At 37.9% G+C, this 20,260-nt stretch overlaps 2 protein-coding genes, 1 long non-coding RNA gene and 1 pseudogene across 10 annotated transcripts; 1 reads left to right on the top strand and 3 right to left on the bottom strand.

The window, feature by feature from the left end:
• Positions 1 to 74: 74 nt before the first annotated feature.
• LOC148253570 (bidirectional sugar transporter SWEET9-like) lies at positions 75 to 15,663 on the top strand (annotated as a pseudogene).
• Positions 4,558 to 9,008, bottom strand: LOC148253572 (uncharacterized). The gene is made up of 2 exons (XR_015821345.1): positions 5,969 to 9,008; positions 4,558 to 5,810 (listed from the first exon to the last, which is right to left on the bottom strand). It is a non-coding gene; the product is annotated as an uncharacterized LOC148253572 (long non-coding RNA).
• Positions 10,444 to 14,236, bottom strand: LOC148253571 (uncharacterized). Its single transcript, XM_088221935.1, has 12 exons — positions 13,606 to 14,236; positions 13,233 to 13,353; positions 12,961 to 13,093; positions 12,269 to 12,837; positions 12,097 to 12,147; positions 11,751 to 11,801; positions 11,578 to 11,628; positions 11,403 to 11,453; positions 11,232 to 11,282; positions 11,043 to 11,102; positions 10,819 to 10,898; positions 10,444 to 10,695 (listed from the first exon to the last, which is right to left on the bottom strand). The coding sequence occupies exons 1-12, from the start codon at positions 13,626 to 13,628 to the stop codon at positions 10,650 to 10,652; spliced, it is 1,287 nt and encodes a 428-aa protein (XP_088078061.1). The 5' UTR covers positions 13,629 to 14,236; the 3' UTR covers positions 10,444 to 10,649.
• A 408-nt stretch (positions 15,664 to 16,071) lies between the features above and the next one.
• Positions 16,072 to 20,167, bottom strand: LOC110814978 (uncharacterized). 8 transcript variants are annotated; one of them, XM_022042587.2, is made up of 14 exons: positions 19,560 to 20,167; positions 19,187 to 19,307; positions 18,914 to 19,046; positions 18,222 to 18,790; positions 18,052 to 18,102; positions 17,879 to 17,929; positions 17,706 to 17,756; positions 17,533 to 17,583; positions 17,358 to 17,408; positions 17,184 to 17,234; positions 16,994 to 17,053; positions 16,774 to 16,853; positions 16,556 to 16,645; positions 16,072 to 16,458 (listed from the first exon to the last, which is right to left on the bottom strand). In XM_022042587.2, the coding sequence occupies exons 1-14, from the start codon at positions 19,580 to 19,582 to the stop codon at positions 16,422 to 16,424; spliced, it is 1,419 nt and encodes a 472-aa protein (XP_021898279.1). In that variant the 5' UTR covers positions 19,583 to 20,167; the 3' UTR covers positions 16,072 to 16,421. The 8 variants fall into 8 exon arrangements, with proteins under 8 accessions (XP_021898279.1, XP_021898282.1, XP_088078050.1 ...); XM_022042590.2 differs by having other exon boundaries at positions 16,072 to 16,443; XM_088221924.1 differs by having other exon boundaries at positions 17,184 to 17,222.
• Between the last annotated feature and the right edge of the window lie 93 nt (positions 20,168 to 20,260).

Genomic DNA, 20,260 nt, shown 5'->3' with positions numbered 1-20,260 from the left:
GAAGACGAAGTGTTGGGTATTTATAGGGTAACAATAATAAAAACGATGTCGTTTTCTGCGGTTGTATTAAAACGATGTCGTTTGGATGTTTGAAGAAGATGGGTCGGGCTCTTCCTCTGGTTTTTTTTGCTGGGTTTGGATATTATTTTGTGGTAATAGATTAAAACGGCTAAGCTTTAGGTTTTATTGTGTTGGGTTCCTTAATTTGGGTCTTGAAAAGTTTCAAGGTATGTCCAATAAGAAATGTTCCCTAACTCATCTTCCCAGCTGCCACTCCTGTATAAATGAACCAACTGGGAAGAATGAAATTAAGCTGGTAATTAACTAGAAATATGCCCAGAAACCTTGACGCTTAATCAACTGGCTTTTGTATTTGGTCTCTTGGGTACAAACTACAGAGCTTCATATTTTTTCTTGGATAATTTTGTTTTCTTAATCTATATATATTAATTTCTCTGGATTGCTAATTTCTTGTTTTGCACAGGCAATATTGTGTCATTCATGGTGTTCTCGGCCCCAGTGTGAAGAGCATTTTCCTTCCGTACTAACCTATATATATATAATATTCATATCATATTTATCATATATATATATATATATATGTGTGGGTTATATCTAATGATCTGTATATACGTGATCAGACCAACATTTTACAAGATTTACGGGAAGAAATCCTTAGATGGGTTTCCTTACGTAGTTGCATTGTTTAGCGCAATGCTGCTACTTTATTACGGATTTGTCAAGGCACTTGCTTACATGATTATCACCATCAACGGCATTGGACATGTTATAGAAATTATATATTTATCTATATACATCACATACGTATTTAAGGAGAAAAAGGTAACAAAAATTGGGTTACTATAATATGCATGTGTTATCATTATATATATATATCATCAAACTTTTGCATTTTCAAATTGCTACGATAAAAATGATACTCATCTTTAATATTGGAGTCTTTGGCCTTATGTTGGCACTTGTAAATTCTGTCGTACCGCAGTCGAAATGCATAAATGTTGTTAGGTTGATATGTGCTGCTTATAATTTAGTTGTATTTACAGCCTCCTTTAAATATCATGATATGTTTAAATTAGTTTATTAATTATCTATAAAACTTAAATAGATAATAATATCATCTAATACATTATTTATACTGTAACATATTTTTTATGCATAATCTCACAAAAATTAAAATATAAATAACGCATGATATTAAATTTTACGTAAAGTTAAATTTTGATAGAAATAGTGTATTAGAAATTAAATACTAATTCTTTTATTCTCATAGTTTATTAAATAGTAAATTGAATCGATTATGGTCAACACACCCATGTAGACTGTTTCCGCAAGAGGGTAGTGTTTAAATTGCCTAACGAAGAACCTTTTTCTGTATGGGAAAAATCAATGAATAAATGAGTTTTACGTTGAAATAATGTGTTAGAATGAATATATGCATGAATTACAATTTATCTATGTCCTTGATAGGGAACGAGGGTAAGAGACTTACACTCCAGGAGATACCAGTGGTAAGGGATTTCCCATACGTATTTCTGGATGACTTTTCAAGACTGCCACCCAATAGAGAGGTCGAATTCATGATAGAACTTCAGCCCGACACCCAGCCCATCTCCAAGGTTCCCTACAGGATGGCGATATCAGAATTAATGGAGTTAAGTAAACAGTTACAAGAGTAACTGGATAAGAAATTTATTCGGCCTAGTGTGTCACCATGGGGAGACCCGGTATTGTTTGTTAAGAAAAAGGACAGGACTATGAGAATGTGCATTGATTATAGAGAACTGAACCAAGTGACAATAAAGAATAAGTATCTGTTACCCAAGATCGACGATTTATTTGATCAGTTGCAAGGGGCACAAGTATTTTCAAAAATAGATATGCGTTCGGGGTATCATCAGTTACGGGTAAGAGCCGAAGACATTGCTAAGATGGCATTCCGCACTGGGTATGGACATTATGAATTTCTAGTGATGCCTTTTAGACTAACGAATGCTCCTGTAGTGTTTATGGATATGATGAATCAGGTGTTCAGACCCCTACTAGATTGCTATGTCATTGTCTTTATAGATGACATATTGATTTATTCGAAGGATTCGGGGGGAACATGTGGAACATTTAACAACTGTGCTAGGGATGCTTCAGAAAGCTAAATGTATGCAAAGTTCAGTAAATGTGAGTTCTAGTTGGATCAGATAGCATTCTTGGGCCATATCGTGTCGAGAGATGGGGTATCAGTGGACCTAGCGAAAATAGAAGCAGTGGTGAAGTTGGAAAGGCCAAAGACTATGACAGAGATCATAAGTTTTTTGGGGTTGGCGGGATATTACCGTCGGTTTGTGCGAGGGTTCCGAGTATTGCGGCACCTCTTACCAAGTTAATAAAAAAGAATGTGAAGTTTGAATGGGATGAGAAGTGTGAGAGCAGTTTTTAAGAGTTGAAACGTAGATTGACTACTACCCCAATATTGGCCATTCTGTCGGAAGAAGGTGATTTTGCAGTGTATAGCGACACATCTCATGTGGGGTTGGGTTGTGTATTAATGCAACGGGGGAAGGTTATAGCATATAGGTCCCGGCAGTTAAGGACACACGAAAGGAATTATCTAACACATGATTTAAAGTTGGCTGCAGTAGTCTATGCTTTAAAACTGTGGCGACATTACTTATATGGAAAAACATTTGAAATTTATACAGATCATAAAAGTTTACAGTACTTGTTCACACAGCGGGAATTGAATATGCGACAGAGGAGATGGATGGATCTGTTGAAAGATTTCGACTGTAGGATCAAGTATCACCCCGGACGGGAAAATATGGTGGCTGATGCTCTCAGTCGTAAGAGTACTGGGGTGCTCCCATTTGATGGTGTCTGAATGGTTTTTGCAGGAAGCCATGCAACACTTATGTATTCAAGATGGGAACAATGGAAGGTATGTAGCTAGTTTGAGGGCACAACCTAACTTGGTTCAAAAAATAAGAGAGGGATAGTTGGTGGACACCGAGATGTAGAGGATCCGGAAGGGGGTAGAACAGGGGACAGCAAGAGATTTTGGAGTGAAGGATGATGGAATACTCAGATTTCAAACCAGAATATGCGTTTTCAGGGATCGTGCGATACGAGAAGAGATACTCAGTGAGGCACATGACACCAAGTTTTCCATACACCCGGGAAGTACTAAGATGTATAAAAACCTATATAAAAGTTTCTGGTGGAGGGGCATAAAGAGAGATGTGGCCGAGTATGTGTCAAGGTGCTTGATATGCCAGCAAGTGAAGGCAGAGCATCAGAGGCCTGGGGGTTTATTACAGCCCTTACCCATACCCGAGTGGAAGTGGGAACATGTATCCATGGATTTTGTGACTGAGTTGCTAGGTAACCGTAAGAAACATGATAGTATTTGGGTGGTGGTTGATTGTCTAACTAAATCTTCTCATTTCTTAGCAATGAAAGTGACGGATTTAGTGGAGCAGTTGGCTAGAATGTATGTCAAGGAGGTGGTAAGGTTACACAGCATTCCTGTATCGATTGTTTCCGATCGGTATTCCCGATTCAGCTCCAGATTTTGGAGAGGGCTGCAACAGGCTTTGGGTACTAAACTGAGTTTTAGCACAGCTTTTCACCCACAAACGGATGGGCAGACGGAGAGAACGATACAAGTATTGGAAGATATGTTGAGAGCCTGTATTATTGATGTGGGGGGAGATTAGGAGGACATATTGCCCATAATAGAATTTACATACAATAATAGTTATCACGTCAGCATCGGAATGACTCCTTATGAAGCTCTGTATGGTCGACCCTGTAGGTCACCAGTGTGTTGGAGTGAAGTGGGAGAGAGACAGTTGTTGGGACCACAAATGGTAGAAGAAACTACGGCTAAGGTGCTGGTGATACGGCAGAATTTACAAGCGGCTCAGAGTAGACAGAAGGGGTATGCAGACAATCGCATGAGAGATTTGAGCTTTGAAGTAGGGGATCATGTATTCCTGAAAGTATCTCCCATGAAGGGTTTATTGAGGTTTGGGAAGAAAGGGAAGTTAAGTTCTGTTTTATAGGGTCATTTGAGATTTTGGAGAAGGTGGGGGTGGTTGCGTACAGGGTAGCGCTCCCTCCTCAGTATAGTGGGGTTCACAATGTGTTTCACATATCCCTACTATGGAAATATCACCCGAATCCGAATCATATTTTAAGGTGTGAATCGTTACCATTGGAGAGTGACTGATCTTATGAAGAGGAGCCAATCCGGGTTCTCGAACGACAAGAAAGGAAGTTGAGGAACAGGGTGATACCTATGGTGAAGATACAATGGAGGCATCATGCAACGGAGGAGGCAACATGGGAACAGGAGGACAAGATGAGACGAAATTATCCAAGATTGTTTGGAGGTAAGATAACAAAATTTATGGGACCAAATTTTTTTTTTTTGGGGGGGGGGGGGAGTATATGTAATAATTGGAAAAAAAAAAGAATGAGGGGAGAGTGCAACGGCCCCGGAATTTTAAAGGAAAATGTATATAAAAGAAAAATTCTAAGTGCGAAAGCGAAATAAAAATTTTGATTAATATCCCTTACACAATAATCCAAACGTACTAAACGTATGAAAGAATAAACTAAATAAAGTAAATACTAAAGATGAATGTTATAAATAAAACTATGAAATCTTTAGACATCTACTCGCCGTCTTCCTGTGGGACGGGCTCGGGAACCAAGTCTTCTTGATCTGAAATGGTTAAGTAAGGAATGAGCTACACTAGTCTAGTAAAGACATCACATTATCTCACTGTCACAGAAGTAAAGGTTGGTAGAAAACAAAAACGACCAATGAAGTATAATTCATAACAAACTCATTTATCAATAATAAAAACTTTTACTGTCCACTTACCTCGGTGAGATTCATGAAAACAACTTATGAGAAACAATAACATTATAAACATCATAAGATCATGCACACTCTGTAACATAACACATATCATACTTTTGTATTTCAATCATCAGGCAATAAATTTCCTCTTTCATCAGCCTACTAGTATCTATGGGGATCTACAGGGAGTCTCCGCTACACGTGAACCATTCACATTAATAACTTAATTCCAGGGCCGTCCCCATACCTCGTTCGGTATGGGCACCAAAACCATAAACCTCAATACCCCGTCCGGTATGAGGGTAAAACGGGCCGTCCCCATACCCCGTCCGGTATGGGCGCCAAAACACATAAAGTCTCCATACCCCATCCGATATGAGAGACCGCGTTCTCGGTAGGGTTCCCTATGGACCCGGTCCGTTCACCATCTCCTAGGATATCTAGTTAGGCTGTCGACATTATCCATTTATCAATTCACATACCTTTTTTCATTTTTCTTAGTCTCAATTATCCAATCAAACATAAATACGTAAACCAGTAATTGACACCAAACAAGGCAACACAACATCGGGTTCACAATAATTCAAACCATGATAAATGAAACCGTGATTTATGCATACGAAACTCTAAAATAAACACATTATGCATCATACTGCATTTAAAACTGTCAAATAAATCAAATAACAACTGACCGAAAAATACATCAGATTCGGGCTCCATTAGCAACCTTAATTAATTAATTATATATATATATATATTAATTCACAACATACCATTTTATCATTTATTAAGCTTTAATACCGTAATAAAAAATAGGGTGAGAGATCCTTACTTGTTTCGACGTCTGAAATCGGGTTCTCACTGCGCCTACGGGCAGTCCCTAGATTCCTTGAATTTTTTTCCAGGAACTGAAACCCACTTCCAGTACCTGCACATGTCCCGAAAAAATTCAAAATCAGACCCAGGGCCTATTTGGCCTTTTCCGGCCGTTTTTGACCGAATTCGCCCAAACTTGCATTGGTTCCTATAATAAAACACCCCTAGGGCCCTCGGTGGGCCAAAAAATTACATAAAACCGAGACTTACCGGCGGCGGAGCTCTTGGGTGCGGCGGCTCCTCTAGCACGAGTCGTGATTTAGTGTTTTGCTCCGATTAGCCTGTAGAGAAAAGGACGGTGGTCACAGTGGTATAAAAATTACATCGAACGGGAATCGGAAAGAGTCTCATCGGAGGCAAAAACTGAGGAAACTCGAAGCGGCGCCGCTGGGCTTTGGCGGTATTTTTCGGCCAATTAGCCTGTGGTTTGGCTCCAATTTGGCCACAGGTGGATTCAGCATCGAAAACCGAGCTAAGGGAAGAAATTTTACCTTGTTTGACGGCCGAAAAGTGCTCCGGTGCGGCGGCAGGTGGCAGCAGCCGGTTCCTCCGGTGGCTGGGTCGTCTTCTCTGGCGAGGGCTCTAGCGGCTAGGGTTTGGGGTTTGGTGTGAGTGAGATTATTTATAACCTTCTCTTTTTAATCTGAGCCGTCCATCATGATTTAATCTGGGCCGTCCGATCGCGATTAAATTGGGAATAAATCTGAGCCGTCCATCACGATGCGATCTGGGCCATCCGCACACACTTTTAATCTGGGCCATCTGTACGCGCGGGAACGGAGCTCGGCCGTCCGATCGCGCGCACGCAGATCGCCCATGTGGCTCCGTCTCGCGTGGCTCCCCGCATCAGCGTCCCTACCACGCGGCGTGTCCTGGTTGGCCAGGGCTGCTGACGTGGCGCTATTTTTTCTAAATTACATTTTGACCCCCAATTTTCGATTTTCTTTTCAAAAACACCCCCAGAATCCAAATTTTCACCACTTTTTTTTCAAAATCATTTTCGATTAATTCTCAAAAATAATTTTACCCCATTTTACCTTTTATTATTATTTCTATTTCTATTAAATTAAATTAAAACATATAATTATTACAAAATAAATTAATTATTAAAATGAAATAAAACAAAAATAATTCCAATAAAAAAATAATAATAAAAGGTTTGGGTGTTACAGGGAGGGGGGGAACGACGCTGTTTTGAAGAGGGGAAAACGACGTCATTTTGAAGAGGGGAAAAAAGACATCGTTTTGAAAGGGAAAAAACGATGTCGTTTTGAGGAAACTGGTGGGATATAAATAGGGGATGGGGAAGGAAAGAAAAGGAGAAGAAAGAAAAAAAAAAGGAAAAGAGAAAAATAGAGAAAGAAGAGAGCGGGAAGGAGAAAGAAGATAGGAAGGAAGGTTCCAGAAAGAGAGAGAAAGGAAGTAGAGTGGAGAGGAGCGAGACAGGAGAGAAAAGGAGACCGCAGACGATGATAGCGCGATCGGCAGGATGAAGGAAGATGGAAATGGGAGATACGGTAAAGATTCAATTTCATGTGTTGATTTAGGATTTGAAATGCGGATGAGAGATTTAGAGGTGTAGTGTGTATTTGTGTATACTTATGGAGGTGGCGGTGTACGGAGGATGTGTGTGTGTGGTGAGTGAGGTATGTGGAAGGAAGTAGGTCCGCGTGAGTGCCGCGGGAGGAGAGAGAATGAGGATGGCGGTGCGAGTGAGGTCCGAGAGAGAGGTAAGGGTGCGAAGTGAGTGGAGGTCTGGAGAGAGAAAGATTTGTGGTGTGAGTGAGGTGTGTGAGAGGGAGCTGGCCCGTGTGAGCATTGCGGAAGGAGAGAGAAAGATTTGATGGCGGTGAGAGTGAAGTCCAAGAGAGAGGTATGGAGGCGGAACGAGTGAAGGCCGGGAGAGAGAAGGATTCGCGGCGTGAGTGAGGTCTATGAAGGAGTGGAGTGTGTTTGTTTAGGGCCTTGTGAGCGAGAGTAAGTACAGAAAACACCGAGGGATGAGAGAGAAATAGTGGGTGGAGTGAGTGAAGTTGGTAATGGAGTGAGTGTGTAGTGTGAGTGAGGTTCGTGAGGGAGAGGAGTGTGATTGCTGGAGCTTTGGGAGAGAGTAGGACTGGGTGAGCACCAAGGGGGAGAGAGAGAAGGAGTAGGGAGCATGAGTGGAGTCTGTGACGGAGAGGGAAGGCAATGTGAGTGGGGTCTGTGAGGGGGAGGAGTGTGGTTGTTGAGACTGGTGGGGGAGAGCAGATTTATGCGGGCGTGTCTGTAGGAGACCGCAGAAGGAGAGAGAAAACAGAACGCGGTGTGAGTGGGAACACTTGGAGTATATTGTAGGTAGAGGGGGAAACGAGGAGCAGTGGGAGGTTGGGATTAATGCAAGCATAAGAAAGGAAAACGGGGTTGGGAGTAGAGGTATGCTGGGAAATTTGAGAGTAGGAAAGGGAGACTTGTGGAGCGTGCATGGTGGGAAATTACACATAGGTGGTCGTCAAGGAGAATTTGCAGTTGTGCGCAGGTTAAATATTACTGGATACACTATAGAGGGAAATCCCGACGGGAGAGAATGGTGACTGTGTGGCCCATTAGTGGTCGAGAGGTGACTAATGGTCGCCGATGTTGGTGACGGGAGAAAATGATAACTGTGTGCGTATGTGGCCCATTAGTGGTCGAGAAGTAGCTAATGGTCGCCGATGTTGGTGATGGGAGAGAATGATCAGTGTGCGTGTGTGTGGCCCGTTAGGGGTCAGTAGTTGGATGATGGTCGCCGATGTTGGTGACGAGAGTGAATGATAATGGTGTGCGTGCGTGGCCTGGTAGGGGTCGAGAGGCGGACGGTGGTCACCGATTTTGGTGGTGGGTGACAATGTTGGCACGCCTGGGGTGGCGTTGGGGGACGGTAACCCTGGATAGGTATGATCGTTGGGATACCGGGGTGAACTTTAGCCCTGAGTAGCCTCATAGTGATAGTAAGGGGGGGGGCTTGGGTTAAGTAATGAAATATTGGTAGAAGTATGGGATTTTATATTGTTGTATCTCATACCTGTAATTTGATTCTTACTGTACTGAGTTATATGGACTCACTTTTTATTCTTTACAAATGATGTAGGAACGGCGTCCGGATCGAAGTTGCTGGCGTCCGAACCTAGTGTATAGGGCAACAGAATAAAGATTTTCTTTTCTTTTGACAGAATTGAGTGTGTAAAAGTTGATGGTAGTATAGACAGTGAGTACGGTTGTATTGTATGTAATGTCTCGTGCATGATTGTAGGTTTATCTTGACCTTGAATATAAGATCGTGATAGCGTTTTTATGTACATGACTGATTTGATTATGAAATTTGTTGTTTTTAATTACGCCCTAGACGTGAAAAGAGGAAAAAGGAAAAAAAAAATCTAGTGCAATGCTGTTATTTTACTACGGCTCTGTCAAAGCACATGCTTTCATGATTATCACCATCAATAGTATTGGATGTGTTATAAAATTGTGTATTTATCTATATACATCACATATGCATTCAGAGAGAAAATGGTAACAAAGATTCAATTACTTTAATATATAAATATGTTATCATTTTATATTATTATTATTATATATATATATCATCAAAATTTTACATTTTCAGATTGCTACGATGAAGATGATGCTCCTTTTTTAATATTGAAGTTTTTGGTCTTATGTTACTAAAATTATTCAATAGTTATTTATATGAATTAATTATAAAATATGTTGTTAATATTGCAAATGGATCGAGAGTGTTGAATAGGTGTCTTTCTTTTTATCTATATTCCTAACTCTCTGTGCTATAATCTGGTTCTTTTATGAACTTTTTGTTAAAGACTATTTCATTGCGTGAGTGCTATACCTTCGTACAATTACCTACATAAATATATGTATCTGTATATATATATATATATATATATAAACATTTATAGTGTTTTCAACTGCCAAATATGCTGGAATTCATATTCGGAGTTTCTCATATGATACTTATACATGCTATATAAGGATGCAAACAAGAATGCTGATACAAAATTGAGGGAGAATGACTAAATTCTGTCTACTTCTATGATATTAATCAAGAACAAAGTAGATGGAGACAAAAAAATCTGCAATTGCAGCAACTTAAATAAAAACAATGTCTGAATTATTAAATCACAAGGACTTCTTTATTATATTATAGGAAATATTTTTTTATGAAAAATATTTGTGGGTGAATTTTAAAAAATAAGTTATTATAAGTATTTGAGAAAGGGAAGTATGTAGAGGGAGGAAACAGAGTAATAGTTATGGATGTATCAGTTCATATGCAGATTTGCAAGTATGGATTAGTTGTATTTATTTTTTTGATGTAATTCTTTTATAAATAAGTTGTTCGGGTATTATTATCTCATAAATTGTATTAGTTTATATACAAGTTCGATAAAGATGTACTTTATAAACTCTTAATATATTAAAAATAACTATTTATAATCTTATAAGTGTAATTGGTATATTTTAATTTTTGTTTATATTATTTAAATAAAAATTTAAATTGACTTAGTTACAGTTATGATATTGACATTAAAATTTTACAACCTTCCAAAATTAATATTATAAATGTAAATGTATATTGCTTGCAAATCTTGATTTTCAAAAATTATACTATGAATAATAATATTTTCTAATTCAAAGAGTGCACAATATTTTATTTTAAGAGAGTTCTTCAATTCAAAATCTCTCAAATTTATCCTCATTCCTGCCAAATTTTGCAGTGTAAATACAAAGCATTCATCAATTTATGAGATTAAACATCACAGCAAATGCAAACAAAAAACATAAAACAGTTGGAATTAAGCAAGCTACCATATCTTCTCCTCTCCTTCTGGATATCTTCAAAATTGGAGACCATTCATTCGATATCCCCATCGTTGTAACCAGCTTTCATATAGCTATTTCTGATACAAATCATAGTAATTCAACCATGAAAACATGTGTTTCTTGAATCAAATATTATAGGAAAATAGCATTTATCCATGTAAAATAGAAAAATGGATAATATGAAAATCAAAAGGTCTTACCTAACTATTTTTTGGAGAATTGAGTTCATTTGAGACTCGATATACTCTTCATCAACAATTGAAGGCCTAGAACGTTTAAGCTGGCACCCACCATAAATGAAAACAACTCAGAAAATATTCAAGTTCCAAAATTTCACTCTACGCAAAATGGAATAGGAAATGAAAGATTGTGCAAGTGTGCATTTACATGTTTCTACTGAAAAAAGAGAGAGAGATAGGTTTACCTCATGTTTTTGAACAATTATCGGCTTTCCCATGCATTTTCCGGTTGGAGGCTGCAAATTCTGCAAATGTGCTTTAGAATGAATCCAATGATGGGGAAACAACTTAAGCCAGACAGTCAGAATTTAGTTTTTTTTTTCTTTGGACTATGTGCATTTACATCCTTATCATCGAGAGATAGAGAGCTTCACCTCATGTCTTTGAATAAGCTTGGGCTTCCCCATGCCATGCTGTGTAGGAGGCTGCAATTTTAAAAAAGTGCTTCAAAGTGAATATATTCTCACAACTTAAATCCAATTACAAGAGATTTATTTTGTCTATATACAATTATGCGCGTATACTTGAGAGATAAAGAGTTCTACCTCATGTATTTGAATAAGTTTCGGCTTCCCCAAACCATGCCCTATAGGAGACTGCAATTTTTGCAAACGTGCTTCAGAATAAATAGATTGGGACGCAGTTAAAGTTTGATTGCCGATGATTTCTTTTGTCTATGTGCAATTACATGCTTAATACTTGAAAAACAAAGAGTTTCACCTCATGTCTTTGAATAAGCTTCAGCTTCCCCATGTCATGCCCTGTTGAAGCCTGCAATTTTTCAAAGGTGTTTCAGAATGAACTGATGGAGACACAGCTTAAGTTTGATTGCCGATGATTTCTTTTCTGTATGTCCAATTACATGCTTATACTTGAGAAATAAAGAATTTCACCTCATGTCCTTGAATAAGCTTCGGCTTCCCAATATCTTGCCCTGTTGGAGCCTGCAATTTTTCAAAGTTGCTTCAGAAAGAATTGATTGAAATGCAGCTGAAGTCTGATTGCCGATGCTTTCTTTTATCTACGTGCAATTACATGCTTATACCAGACAACTAAAGAGTTTTACCGCATGTCTTTGAATAAGCTTCGGCTTCCCCATGCCTTGCCTTGTTGGAGCCTGCAATTTTTCAAACGTGCTTTAGAATGAATTGATTGGGACGCAACTGAAGCCTGATTGCCGATGATTTCATTTGTCTACGTGCAATGACATGCTTATACTTGAGAACAAAAGCGTTTCACCTCATGTCTTTGAATAAGTTTCGGTTTTCCCACGCCATGCCCTGTTGTAGGCTGCAATTTTTGCAAAAATGCTTTGGAATGAATTGATCGAATGCAACTTAAGCCAAATTACCACTGATTTCTTTTGTCTGTGTGTATTTATATGTTCAAACTTGAGATATAAAGAGCTGACCTTAACCTCTTGTCTTTTAATAATCTTCGGCTTGCCCATGCGTTGCCCTGTTGGAGGCTGCTGCAATTCTGGCCCAAGTGCTCCAGACCGACTTAGAATTTGATGATTTGGACGCAACTTAATCCTGATTATCAGAGGCTTTTTCGGCTGCTCCAGTTGAGGCTCCGCTCCAGGTTGTGAGTATGACAAAGAAGCTTTCTTTTCATCTGGAGCATGGTGTCTTGAAGATGACTGCAATTGATTTTGCACTGCTTTCAGTTTATTCAATTCAGCATAAACTTCTTCTTGTCCAAAATTCTTATTTGCAACTGCTTGTTGCAACTGATTTTCCATTGCTTTCGATTTATTCGATTCACCATAAAATTCTTCTTGTCCCAAATTCTTATTTGCAACTGCTGGCCTTTGGATGGATGGTTTGTGCCTGTGAGAGCCATGAAGATCTTTCAACGACGGTGGTTGATTCTTTGGTGCTGAGTTCTTCTTGAAAGTATCGTGTACACCAGAATCTTTTATGGCGTGTATGTACTTGGGCTCAATGCTTGTATGTACTTGTTTAGACAAATTATCACCTGAATGAAGTATCAAAAAGAAAGTATTTTAAGCTGTTAGAGAACAAACCGTAAGAACAGTAAAGCAGATGCATTCTTATATATAAAGAGTCACAAATTAACTGAATTGGCAGCGAACTTTACCAAGTTTAGGCCTTTTTGCAGGTGGTGCAGGAAGTTCAGAATCCGGGCCGAACAGGAAAGAATAGTCCCGAGATTCTCTAATCATTTGACATTTCATTTTTCGATCAAGAACACTAACTGATGGAGTTTTGTCCTGGATGGGGCAATTAAAATATGATTATTTTAATGCTAAACTAGACCCAATAACCTTAAGCAAAAATGGAAATTGTAAATTGAAAACTGTCTTACGATACAAACGAACATACACTCGGGAGTGAGATGATAATACTCACAGTAATGGTGGGCTTTACAGCCTTGGTTGCCAACGGCCGCTGCCTCAGTGTTCTTTCTCTGATTAGTCTTTTAACGGCGGCAGGTTGGGAGGAGTCAGATATGAAGAATGAACCAGAGCTGCTGTAAAGATAAAGGCATAACAGATTAGATATTAGGGCAATCGGAAGCTTGAAACTATTACTACTTTAGGGCATAAATCATAAAGGAATAGAAAATCAAGAACTCTTTGGAAGTTCTTGCAGGAAAAAGACGTTATAAACGTTAAATCAAATTAAATAAAACTAATCTTCTTCTCATGAAAAAAAGACTCAATGTTTCTTCTTAAGAAAATAAATCGCAGAAGGGAGAAGAAAAAATCGTAAGGCAAGGAACCTTGTATGAAACCCCACGTCCATGGTCTCCTTAGAAAAGGAGAGACGTAAATATCAACAGCGAGAATCATGTCTTTCGGATTCTCCAACCTCGAGCTACTCAAGAACAGAATCAAGATTCCCATATCGTTCGACTACAAAAACTGGCGAAATTCCCGGATTTCAGATTGAATCCTTCCGAAGGCCGGTCGAAATCAGAAATCTTGATCGGTGATTCTCTCTCGTTCTTGGTCAACTGGGAGAAATTGACCCGGGCTGCCGAGAGCCTGGTTATCGGCAGAGAAGAAGAAAGCCAAGCCGTGACCGATTCTTGGTCCGAGACTTAAACTGGGTCCGACTCTCTGGTGAGTCCCACGACCCCGTTTCAGAGGTGAGAATGTTGCAGAACGTGAAAGAAGAGAAATTGAAGAAGACATTCTCCTCCGCTGTTCTCCTTCGACTCCAAGAAAATAATAACTGGAAAAAGAAGTCCAAAGGGATGAAATCACTTACAGATTTTTCTTCCTCATTTTTGTTTTAACAGATTCTCGGAGGATATTACTGGCGCAAAAGGTACGAAAAGATGAGAATGGAAGCGGCAGAGAGTCGAGAAAATCGGATGATATTACGCAGAGGATGAAGTGGCGCGGGGAAGACGAAGTGTTGGGTATTTATAGGGTAACAATAATAAAAACGATGTCGTTTTCTGCGGTTGTATTAAAACGATGTCGTTTGGATGTTTGAAGAAGATGGGTCGGGCTCTTCCTCTGGTTTTTTTTGCTGGGCTTTTGGATATTATTTTGTGGTAATTGATTAAAACGGCTAAGCTTTAGGTTTTATTGTGTTGGGTTCCTTAATTTGGGTCTTGAAAAGTTTCAAGGTATGTCCAATAAGAAATGTTCCCTAACTCATCTTCCCAGCTGCCACTCCTGTATTAATGAACCAACTGGGATTCTTCATAGTATCCCCAGCAACCATGAATTTTGAAGAGCTTCACCGATCAAACCCAGAAAAAGAAGCCCTTATACCTAAGTTGCAGAAAATTTCCTCCATTAAAATGGCATTCTTGACGCTTGATCAACTGGCTTTTGTATTTGGTCTCTTGGGTACAAACTACAGAGCTTCATATTTTTTCTTGGATAATTTTGTGTTCTTAATCTATATATATTAATTTCTCTGGTCTGCTAATTTCTTGTTTTGCACAGGTAATATTGTGTCATTCATGGTGTTCTCGGCCCCAGTGTGAAGAGCATTTCCCTTCCCTACTAACCTATATATAATATTTATATCATATTCATGTTTAAATTAGTTTACTAATTATCTATAAAACTTAAATAGATAATAATGTCATCTAATACATTATTTATACTGTAACGTATTTTTTATACATAATTTCACAAAAATTAAAATATAAATAACGCACGATACTAAATTTTACATAAAATTAAATTTTAATAAAAATTGTGTATTAGAAATTAAATACTAATTCTTTTATTCTCATAGTTTATTAAATAGTAGAGTGAATCTATTATGGTCAAAAGATTAAATTGATAAAAAAATTATTCAATCAACTATTTATGTTTTAATAGTACGAATATTTTGTTCAAAATTTTTAAATGGGTTTATAATTAAATGTGTTGGTGATATTGCAGAGACCGGTGCTACGGACCAAGAGTGTTGAATACATGTCTTTCCTTTTGTCTTTCTTCCTAACTCTCTTTGCTACAATGTAGTTCTTTTATGGACTTTTTGTTAAGGAATACTTCGTTGCAGTGAGTACTATGATTTCATACAACTACCTACATAAATATGTGGGTGTGTGTGTATATATATTTTATATATATAATATTTATCGTGTTTTCAGCTACCAAATGTGTTGGGATTCATGTTTGGAATTGCTCAGATGATATTATACATGATATATAAGGATGCAAACAAGAATGGTGATACAAAATTGAGGGAGAAGAATCAAGCTGTGTCGACTTCTATGGTATCAATCAAGAACATAGTTGATGATCAAGTAAAATATAGAGACAAAAAGATCTGCACTTACAGCAACTCAAATGTTAACAATGTCTAAATTATCATATCACAAGGGTTTTTTTATTAGATTAATAGAAACTATTTTTTTTTTAAAAATATCTGTTGGTGATTTTTAAAAATTAAGTTATTATTAGTATTTGAAAAATGAAAATACGCAGTGGTAGAAAAAAGAGTAATAGTTATGGATGTCTCAGTTGTACATACAAGTATGAATTAGTTATATTTATTTATTTTTATATAATTTTTTTATAAATAAGTTGTCCGAGTATCATTATCTCATAAATTGTATTAATTTATATACGAGTTCGATAAAGACGTACTTTATAAAACTCTTAATATATTAAAGTAATAATTTATAATTTTATAAGTATAACCGGTACATTCTAATTTTTTTTTTTATATTATTTAAACAAAAATTTGAATTGACTTGATTATAGTTACGATATTGACATTAACAACCTCGAAAAATTAATATTATAAATGTACAAGTATGTCCCTTACAAATCTTGGTTTTCAAAAGTTATACTATGAATAACAGTGTTCTCTATAATTCGCAGAATCTACAATATTTCACTTTAAAAATATTTTCCTTTTTCTAGCATTATGTTCACAATAATTCCATAAGTATCTAAAAACTCACTTCCCAAATCCCAAATACACCCAATACACTCATTTTTCTTTTTCTTTTTCTTTAGAATCTCTCTTTCCTTTTTCTCTCTGTTTTTTTTTTTTTTTTTGTATGGGGGGGTCTTCACTGCTACAAACTTTCTCACAGAATTCTTCTTCAATTCAAAGTCACTCGAATTTAGCCTCCTTCCTGCCAATTTTTGCACTGTAAATACAAAGTATTCAAAAATTTATGAGATTACACATCTCAGCAAATGCAAACAAAAGGCAGAAAACATTTGGAATTAAGCAAACTACCATACCTTCTCCCCTCCTCCTTCTGGATATCTTCAAAACTGGAGACCATGCATTCGATATCTCCATCGTTGTAAACAGCTTTCATATAGCTATTTCTGGCATAAACCATATATAATTCAGCCATGAAAATATGTGTTTTTTGAATAAAATATTATAGGAAAATAACATTTAACCATGTAAAATGGAAAAAAAAATTGATAATATGAAAATCAAAAGGTCTTACCTAGCTAATTTTTGAAGAATTGAGTTCATTTGAGACTCGATATACTCTTCATCAACAATTGAAGGCCTAGGGCGTTTAAGCTGGCACCCACCACAAATGAAAACAACTCAGAAAGTGTCCAAGTTCCAAAATTTCACACTATGCAAAATGAAAAAGAAAACGAAAGATCGTGCCTGTGTGCATTTACATGCTTATACTTGAGAGAATTATATAAGTTTACCTCATGTTTTTGAACAATTATCGGCTTTCCCATGCGTTGTCCGGTTGGAGGCTGCAAATTCTGCAAATGTGCTTTAGAATGAATACAATGATTGGAAACAACTTAAGCCTAACTATTAGAATTTTTTTTTTTTTTTTCCTTTGGACTATGTGCGTTTACATCCTTATCATCGAGAGATAAAGAGCTTCACCTCATGTCCTTGAATAAGCTTGGGCTTCCCCATGCCAAGCTGTGTAGGAAGCTATAATGTTTACAAAGGTGTTTCAAAGTGAATATATTGGGACACAACTTAAGTCCAATTACAAGATATTTATTTTGTCTATATGCAATTACGCGCTTATATTTGAGAGATAAAGAGTTTCACCTCATGTCTTTGAAAAAGCTTCAGCTTCCCCATACCACGCCCTGTAGGAAGCTGCAATTTTTGAAAAGTGCTTCAGAATAAATAGATTGAGATTGCAGCTAAAGCTTGATTGTAAGATGATTTCTTTTGTATATGCCCAATTACATGCTTATACTTGAGAAATAAAGAGTTTTACCTCATCTCTTTGAATAAGATTCGGCTTCCCCATGCCATGCCTTGTTGGAGCCTGCAGTTTTTCAAAGGTGTTTCAGAATGAATCAATTGAGATGCAGCTGAAGCCTGATTGCCGATGATTTCTTTTGTCTACGTGCAATTACATTCTTATACTTGAGAACTAAAGAGTTTCACCTCTTGTCTTTGAATAAGCTTCGGCCTCCCCATGCAATAGCCTGTTGGAGCCTGCAATTTTTCAAAGGTGTTTCAGAATGAATTGATTGAGACGCAGCTGAAGCCTGATTGCCGATGCTTTCTTTTGTCTACGTGAGATTACATGTTCAAACTTGAGAAATAAAGAGTTTTACCTCATGTCTTTGAATAAGCTTCGGCTTCCCCATGTCTTCCCTTGTTGGAGCCTGCAATTTTTCAAATGTGCTTTAGAATGAATTGATTGGGACGCAACTGAAGCCTGATTGCCGATGATTTCTTTTGTCTACGTGCAATGACATGCTTATACTTGAGAACAAAAGCGTTTCACCTCATGTCTTTGAATAAGTTTCGGTTTTCCCATGCCATGCCCTGTTGTAGGCTGCATTTTGCAAAAATGCTTCGGAATGAATTGATCGAATGCAACTTAAGCCAAATTACCATAAATTTCTTTTGTCTGTGTGTATTTATATGTTCAAACTTGAGATATAAAGAGCTGACCTTAACCTCTTGTCTTTTAATAATCTTCGGCTTGCCCATGCGTTGCCCTGTTGGAGGCTGCTGCAATTCTGGCCCAAGTGCTCCAGACCGACTTAGAATTTGATGATTTGGACGCAACTTAATCCTGATTATCAGAGGCTTTTTCGGCTGCTCCAGTTGAGGCTCCGCTCCAGGTTGTGAGTATGAAAAAGAAGCTTTCTTTTCATCTGGAGCACGGTGTCTTGAAGATGACTGCAACTGATTTTGCACTGCTTTTAGTTTATTCAATTCAGCATAAACTTCTTCTTGTCCAAAATTCTTATTTGCAACTGCTTGTTGCAACTGATTTTCCATTGCTTTCAATTTATTCGATTCACCATAAAATTCTTCTTGTCCCAAATTCTTATTTGCAACTGCTGGCCTTGGGATGGATGGTTTGTGCCCGTGAGAGCCATGAAGATCTTTCAACGACGGTGGTTGATTCTTTGGTGCTGAGTTCTTCTTGAAAGTATCGTGTACACCAGAATCTTTTATGGCATGTATGTACTTGGGCTCAATGCTTGTATGTACTTGTTTAGACAAATTATCACCTGAATGAAGTACCAAAAAGAAAGTATTTTAAGCTGTTAGAGAACAAACCGTAAGAACAGTAAAGCAGATGCATTCTTATATATAAAGAGTCACAAAGTAACTTAATTCGCAGCGAACTTTACCAACTTTAGGCCTTTTTGCAGGTGGTGCAGGAAGTTCAGAATCCAGGCCGAACAGGAAAGAATAGTCCCGAGATTCTCTAATCATTTGACATTTCGTTTTTCGATCAAGAACACTAACAGTTCGAGTTTTGTCCTGAATGGGGCAATTAAAAAATGATTATTTTAATGCTAAACTAGACCCAATAACCTTAAGCAAAAATGAAAATTGTAAATTGAAAACTGTCTTACGATACAAACGAACATACACTCAGGGAGTGAGATGATAATACTCACAGTAATGGTGGGCTTTACAGCCTTGGTTGCCAACGGCCGCTGCCTCAGTGTTCTTTCTCTGATCAGTCTTTTAACGGCGGCAGGTTGGGAGGAGTCAGATATGAAGAATGAACCAGAGCTGCTGTAAAGATAAAGGCATAACAGATTAGATATTAGGGCAATTGGAAGCTTGAAACTATTACTACTTTAGGGCATAAATCATAAAGGAATAGAAAATCAAGAACTCTTTGGAAGTTCTTGCAGGAAAAAGACGTTATAAACGTTAAATCAAATTAAATAAAACTAATCTTCTTCTCATGAAAGAAAGACTCAATGTTTCTTCTTAAGAAAATAAATCGCAGAAGGGAGAAGAAAAAATCGTAAGGTAAGGAACCTTGTATGAAACCCCACGTCCATGGTCTCCTTAGAAAAGGAGAGACGTAAATATCAACAGCGAGAATCATGTCTTTCGGATTCTCCAACCTCGAGCTACTCAAGAACAGAATCAAGATTCCCATATCGTTCGACTACAAAAACTGGCGAAATTCCCGGATTTCAGATTGAATCCTTCCGAAGGCCGGTCGAAATCAGAAATCTTGATCGGTGATTCTCTCTCGTTCTTGGTCAACTGGGAGAAATTGACCCGGGCTGCCGAGAGCCTGGTTATCGGCAGAGAAGAAGAAAGCCAAGCCGTGACCAATTCTTGGTCCGAGACTAAAACTGGGTCGGACTCTCTGGTGAGTCCCACGACCCCGTTTCAGAGGTGAGAATGTTGCAGAACGTGAAAGAAGAGAAATTGAAGAAGACATTCTCCTCCGCTGTTCTCCTTCGACTCCAAGAAAACAATAACCGGAAAAAGAAGTCCAAAGGGATGAAATCACTTACAGATTTTTCTTCCTCATTTTTGTTTTAACAGATTCTCGGAGGATATTACTGGCGCAAAAGGTATGAAAAGATGAGAATGGAAGCGGCAGAGAGTCGAGAAAATCGGATGATATTACGCAGAGGATGAAGTGGCGCGGGGAAGACGAAGTGTTGGGTATTTATAGGGTAACAATAATAAAAACGATGTCGTTTTTTGCGGTTGTATTAAAA

This window comes from Carica papaya, chromosome 6 (genome assembly GCF_054855325.1).
Source record: "Carica papaya isolate Zhongbai chromosome 6, ASM5485532v1, whole genome shotgun sequence".
NCBI lineage: Eukaryota > Viridiplantae > Streptophyta > Magnoliopsida > Brassicales > Caricaceae > Carica > Carica papaya.
Note: the sequence above shows the minus strand (reverse complement) of the source record. Positions and strands in the feature narration are given on the sequence as shown.